Source organism: Rutilus rutilus, assembly GCF_951802725.1.
Source record: "Rutilus rutilus genome assembly, chromosome: 6".
NCBI lineage: Eukaryota > Metazoa > Chordata > Actinopteri > Cypriniformes > Leuciscidae > Rutilus > Rutilus rutilus.
Window position 1 is genome coordinate 25549276 of NC_140214.1, and position 7227 is coordinate 25556502.

The 7227-nt window shown below is 40.4% G+C and overlaps 1 protein-coding gene across 1 annotated transcript; it reads left to right on the plus strand.

The window, feature by feature from the left end:
• Window positions 1–256: 256 nt before the first annotated feature.
• grk7a (G protein-coupled receptor kinase 7a) lies at window positions 257–6644 on the plus strand. The gene is made up of 4 exons (XM_084410217.1): window positions 257–1027; window positions 1151–1588; window positions 4086–4366; window positions 4711–6644. The coding sequence occupies exons 1-4, from the start codon at window positions 431–433 to the stop codon at window positions 5042–5044; spliced, it is 1650 nt and encodes a 549-aa protein (XP_084266343.1). The 5' UTR covers window positions 257–430; the 3' UTR covers window positions 5045–6644.
• Window positions 6645–7227: the final 583 nt, after the last annotated feature.

Consider the following 7227-nt stretch of genomic DNA (forward strand, 5'->3'; position numbering starts at 1 on the left):
CATGCAGAGCTGTTAGCTCCCACATTTTTTTCTCCTCCTATCGTATCACTATTTATGTTTAGACAACAGAGCCCAATGGCCATCCGTTGACTAGCACTCTGCATCTGCCTAAATATAGTCAGCCCTAAAGCTTCTTAGTGGGAGAACCCTCTTATAAGTTCCTTTCCTTGAATAGTAGCTGAGTATAGGCCACACAAATATACTTAAGCGAAAATCCCTTGCAGGTATTTAATTCTAAATGAGTAATTACTGGGTTGTCAGTGCATCTTGGTCTGCAGGTGCATGCGTCTTAGTGGCTCATTCGCGCCTTGGCTTCAAAGCGAGTAGCACACAAACGCACTGACCACTGGCAATAGCATCTTCTAGCCTGATAGAGCAGTGTGCGGAGCTTCAATTTCTCTTGGGCGAGTAACTTGACACAGCCGCCAAAATGTGTGACATGGGGGGACTTGATAATTTGGTGGCCAACACGGCCTACCTGAAAGCCCAAGGGGGTGATGACAAGGAGATGAAGAAACGTCGCCGAAGTCTGTCTCTGCCCAAGGCGGAACAATGTGCGGCACTCAGGACGAGTCTGGACTTGGACTTCGAGTCCCTCTGTGAAAAGCAGCCAATAGGTAAGAAGATGTTCCGCCAGTACCTCGATCAAGGGGGGCCAGAGTGCTCCACTGCTGCAGAATTTATGGATGATCTGTACGATTGGGAATTGTCTGAGACTGCTGCCAAAGACAAGGCCCGTACAAATATCATCAACAAGTTCTGCAAAGAGGGTTCCAAGACCTCCCTCACCTTCCTGACTGGAGATGTAGCAACCAAGTGCAAGGCGGTTACTGACAAAGATTTCGATGAGGTGATGGCACAGGTGAAGGAGGCCACCAAAGAATACTTAAAAGGCAAACCGTTTACAGATTACCAGACAAGCCAATTCTTCGAAAAGTTTCTGCAGTGGAAAGAGTATGAGAAACAGCCAATCACAGACAAGTACTTCTACGAATTCAGGACACTCGGAAAGGGTGGATTCGGAGAGGTAGGTTCTATTCATTAAGTGCAACCCATTAGCATGCATTTTAGATGATGAGTACACGTCTCGAAACAAAGAAATTATGATGTAGTCTCTCAAACTTGACCATGTTGACATTTACACTTTCAGGTGTGTGCAGTGCAGGTAAAGAACACTGGCCAGATGTACGCTTGCAAGAAGCTCTGCAAGAAGCGTCTCAAGAAGAAACATGGTGAGAAAATGGCCCTTCTGGAGAAGAAGATCTTGGAGAAGGTCAACAGCCTGTTCATTGTCACCCTGGCATATGCTTACGACACCAAAACCCATCTCTGCCTGGTCATGAGCTTGATGAATGGAGGTGATCTCAAGTATCACATCTATAACATTGGTGAGAAGGGTATCGAAATGGATCGAATCATCTATTATACAGCTCAGATTTCAACTGGGATCCTGCAACTGCATGCCATGGACATTGTGTACCGTGACATGAAGCCGGAAAACGTGCTCTTAGATAGCCTGGGCCAGTGCCGTCTTTCAGATCTTGGTCTTGCTGTGGAGCTTCCTGCGGGAAAGACCATTACCCAAAAGGTGAGTTGATCATCTCTATGCTGTGATTAGTGTGGGTAAAGGCATCGGATAGCACTTGTGTGAGATGAGAATGGAAGTATGGAGAGTGGTTCTCAAACTTCTTCAGGAGGTGGATATATATACATACATATATATTATAATAAACAAGACTGGATTAGACTACACTATCTGAAATTAGACTAAAAAAGAAAGAAAGAAAATAAATTAGCTAAAAAGCCTAAATAGACTATTCGCTAGCTAAGTTTGACCGAAGACTGACACAAACTTTGAGCTACATCATTGAAGTGAGAAAACAGCCAGTCAACATGTGGAACACTTGGATTTGAGACCACCGTTTAGTTGAAATCTTTAAGTTTAGCAGTCTTTATATGCCACCAGGACTTTAAAGATTTTCAGTAACACTATTAGCGACCTTGGATTGTTCGTCTTTTACACTGGATTACTGCTCTGTTAGTGACGTGCTCTGTACCTGTTATATAATTCCTAGTGATCTTCATCACCTTTAGTACAGCTATACCAGAAAACAGACCTAAAGACAGCATGCAGAAGCAATACAAGGATCAGTTAACTGCTGTGTCCTTAACTGCACCCTTGGCTCATTGTCTTTTTTAACTTTCCAATTTGTGGGCAACAGATCATTGTGACTGAGGGCTTCTTGAAATGTATTTTAATTAATTAAACTCTCCTATAGATTCCAACTAAACCATGCTAAAAATGGTTCTATGACACAACAATTCGATTTCAGAAGGCCCACAAGTGCTTCACCTCTACCCAAAATCACGACTGGGTCTCTATCTCACGCCAATAAAACAGTGTTATACAAAATAACCTGAAATCTTTTGCTATTGTGATGTTTTATTAACATAGTGCAGCATCAGTGATGGCAAAATGACAATACACCATTAGCAACTGGGAAGCTTCTGATAAATCCAAACATCAGGAGCATTTTTACTATTGAATTATATGAAACACTAAGTGAGTTTTTTTTTTTGTCTCAGCGGGGATTTGCGGAAGTATTTTCCCAATAAAATGTTCAGTTAATCAAACCTTTAACCTATTTCCAGGTTTAAAGGCATTTTAGAAAGTGGTTATCTAAACGCTGTTAAGACAGTTTACATTTGCAAAGATTCATTGTTGTTGATAAATATTATGAGGAATATACTAACTTCATCATGTCTTTCCTGAACTTTACCTTTTTTTTTGTTTGGTTTGGTTTTTTGCTTGTGGTAGTGTAAGCCACCCATTCATATTTTTCTCACTCACATTTGTGGACAAAAAGAGGTTGCATACTCAATGCTTCCCCACATGATGACTTGTTCATTTTTGATATATGTCAAATGTCAAAATGAACAAACACTAATGCAGTGAGCCTAAGCTTATTATCCAGTGCCCTTCTTGAGTCCTCAGTGCAGGTTGAAGCCCAAGCTGAACCCCCGGGGGTTTGGCTGGCTTTACACTCCTGATCCTCTTAGGGAGAATTACACAAATCTGTCTCTGATCAGGCAGCCAAAGGCAGAGGGAGAGGGATGCATTTTATATTTGTTTTATATTTTGACTATTATAAGACTCTGTGGTTATCACTGCTCTTTGCAGTCATTTATGTTTTTAATGAACATTTTATTGACTGTTATTAGAGCCTTAATCTTCTGGAGGTTGTACAACTTTAAAGCCATGGCCCAGCAGTTTGATTTATGTAACTACACTATATGCACCAACTATATCTTCAGTGGTCTCAAGGTCTAAGTCATTCTAGCTTAGGTAAACTGATTATGTTAACCTAGCACCATGATCTTTCCATGCAATCATTACATTTTAGCTTGACTGAGACTAACCCTGTCAATTACTATGTCTTGTTATAGTTCTTTGCATTTCAGGAGGGCTTTCTACTTGGACTAAGCCAGATGAATTACCAGTGTCTTAAGAATTCAACACAGTTTCTACTAAGCATTACTCTAGGATAAAACATTGTATACGATTATTTAGCCGATCTTAGTTTTTTAATATGATTGTGTTGTAATTATTATTGTGGTTTAAAACCAATTAAATAGGGTTTTTAAGTGCCCATAGTGATCAGTCTTAGAGCCATGCAAGTAAACTGAAGAGTTACAGTTGCTCAGGTGTTGAATTAGCCGTATAGTTATTAATGAATGACTCTAGGTGTAAGCATGTCTGTACGCAAAAGGTGCACATGTCCATTTGAACCTAAGAATGGTTGTCTTTATATAAGTCCACTTCATCACAGTGGATCGGCACATGACACCTGACAGGTAGTAGAGGATTAAGATTAAGCTTCCTCTTTCTGGCAAAGAGAGGAAGTGAGGTACGAGCAATAGATTGTTCTATTGTGGTTAAAATGCTCTACTACTACAGTCCTTAATCTGATGAACAAACTACACAAACCCTCAGAGTTTCATAAAAAGGAAACATTTTGCATCTTATCTAACCAGTTTCCACACAAGAAATAAAAAATTTACTTTTGAAATGTCTCTTTTCACAGGCTGGAACGGGTGCATATATGGCACCTGAAATCCTCACTGATGTCCCATACAGGACATCAGTGGACTGGTGGGCCCTGGGCTGCAGTATCTATGAAATGGTGGCTGGCTACACCCCCTTCAAAGGCCCTGATGCCAAGAAGGAGAAAGTGGAGAAGGAGGAGGTACAGAGGCGCATCATCAATGAGGAACCCAAGTTTGAGCACAAGAACTTTGACGCTGCCACTATAGACATCATCAAGCAGTTTCTCAAGAAAAAGATTGATGAACGTCTTGGCTGCAAGTAAGTCCCTCTATCCCTCTTAACCTCCTGATTCTTCAGAGTGATCAGAGGTGTTAAAGCAGGATTTTTGGACCCTAACCTATATGAAATCTGTCATCACAGTATCCTATCAGTCAAAGCTATTGTAGCAAATTTGTATGACTTGGCGAAGATGATTATCTAGGTCTTTTTGAGAATAAAATCTTATATGGTCAACATACTGGATATCTCTTCATTTGGGCCAAGTGTAATAATGACCAAAAGCTTTGATTTTTCTTGAACATGAAGGCAATATTGTGAAATGCATCAAACTCCTTTTCCCACGTGGTCAGGATGTATAATTGTTATTTGTACTATTTCCATAGGGATGATGATCCAAGGAAACACGAGTGGTTCAAGTCCATCAACTTTGCTCGCTTGGAGGCCGGCCTTATCGATCCACCCTGGGTGCCCAAACCCAACGTTGTCTATGCAAAGGATACAGGTGACATTGCTGAGTTTTCTGAAATCAAGGGTATTGAGTTTGATGCGAAGGATGATCAATTCTTCAAGGAGTTTAGCACAGGTGCTGTGCCCATTGCCTGGCAACAGGAGATGATAGAAACAGGACTCTTTGATGAGCTCAACGACCCCAACCGGAAAGAATCAGCCGGTGGTTCAGATGATGATAAGAAATCAGGCACTTGCACACTTCTGTGAGGGACCAATCCAGCCACCCAGCCCACTATTCACCAACAAATGCTTTCAGTGGCATTACTAAAATGATTGAAACTGTGCTATGTGTCGAAGAAGAGTGAAGTGTGATTGGAGAGAGATGGGACATTAGTCCATTGTAGCATAGAAGGACACTCTTATTGCTTCATCTGCACAGAAACATGGTCTGAGAATCACTCCATGAATCATCCATGATGTGGTGGCCTGAGCTTTGGACCAGTCAGGGAAGTTCTTCCCTGGAGTTCCTTTATGTCTAAGATAATAATAGACTAAGATTATTATGTAACTATAGCGACTCGATGTAATCGACAGCAGTTTGTGATCAGAAGGTGGAGATGTGTGGATATGCAACAAAAAAAAGAGTCATCCTCAAGAAGCAGTGCTTGCGTTCCAAACATCTCCTGCCTTGCCAAATCACAATTTATTTGTGGATTAGTTCACGGTGTACTAGTACACAATTGGCATCTACTGGATGCAAACCATAAGAGAGGCTATACTGAAGACCAGGCCCAGATGGATTCTGCGGAATACTATCTCAGAATTCAGAATTGGAATGTCCTACAATTAAATAAGACAAAATTTGTCCATCCATCCATCCATTTTCCAGACCGCTTGTCGTGTGTAGGATTGCGGGATGCTGGAACCTATTCCAGCGTCTTAAACCATAGGCAGGGAAACACCCTGGACAGATGGCTAGTCCATCCCAGATTAGCCAAAATATTTAATAAAATAAATGTGAAGGAAGCAAACATTTTGTGAACGATCGACGTTCCAATTCTGCGCAGCGTTCCATGCACACAGATTCCGTGTGGGCCTGCCTGTGACACAGGTAAACAGCTACATGCTAACAAAAGTGCATATGAATGAATTGTGTAACTGTCCAACAGAGCTCAAATGATCTCTGTTGTAGAAAGTCTTGCATGAATTGTTAACTCATGCTTGTGATCTTTGATAGCAGGTTATTTCTGATTTCACACCTAGATTTTGAAAGGATATATGTGTATAAATATGAAAATATAAATATGAATGAATAAATCGATATATATATATATATATGAATAGCTCTGAAATGAAATAAAATCAGAGCTTGATTATTTAGCATTTAAAGGTAACAATTCCTTTTATGTTTTGCTACTTCTTTACCTCACTGATATGATGGGATAGATGTACACAGCAGACAACCTTCCTTTACAGAAAAGTTCAGCTGAGTTCAATCTTCAAGGGCGCAAAGAAAGAGAGAGCTTTGGCACTGATACGTCTGCTCAATCCTCACTAGTTGAGCTACGTCACCAAGGTGCAGCTTGTGACCCCCCTTACAGTCTTCATTTGTGTTGCTTTTATAATGCTGAGCAAGAGCAAAAGAAAACTGGTTATTGTAAAAATAACAGTAAGTGACATAAAATGGACCAAACTACCTGTCTTCAAATGAATGATTTGATCTTTGTCTTTGCCAGTGTTGAGTTTTTACTTTTTGTCAGTTAAGTAATAATGGTTAAATGTAACTGTATATAAGGTTTGAGAATGATTCTAAATAGAAATGTCAGATATTCGAAATGGGTCAATAAAATGTCTCTTTCTTTTACAGATTTATTTCTGAGCTTTTTCCCCTCATAATACGGGTGCTTGGCGCTAATCAGTAAGCCTCTACTATCTTGGCCCTGATCAAATCACTAAATTTAAATGAAGAGTCACAGTTCACTTGCAGAGGTTAGTCGTCCATTATTTCAGGTTTTAATGTTTCCTTGGTTTTACTCATACATGTTCCTGAGATAACTGAATCTTAAGGTTAATCTCACACATAATGCTTGATGGAAATCTAACCGCACGTTGGTGCACGTAAAAAAAAACCCCACTGCAAGAGTCAAAACCTAAAAATATTCCCCAGATTAAGGAGTCAAATCACAAAGATCTGGGCTGAATTCAGTACACCACAGTTATCTTGTAAACCGATAATCTGGTTTACACTCACGTACTTAAATCAACCTCTAATCCTTGCAACCTCTAGTCTGATTTGCTAAACCAAGATGGCTCGCAACTCACCAGACTCACCAGTTTATGATCTCCGTTAAGATCATAGAATAGCAGTCTGTTTCAGCACACATGAAGGGGTCTGCTTCCTGCATTCAAAGACTGTTACATCACTCCTGAGCTTTATTAGGCAATGTACA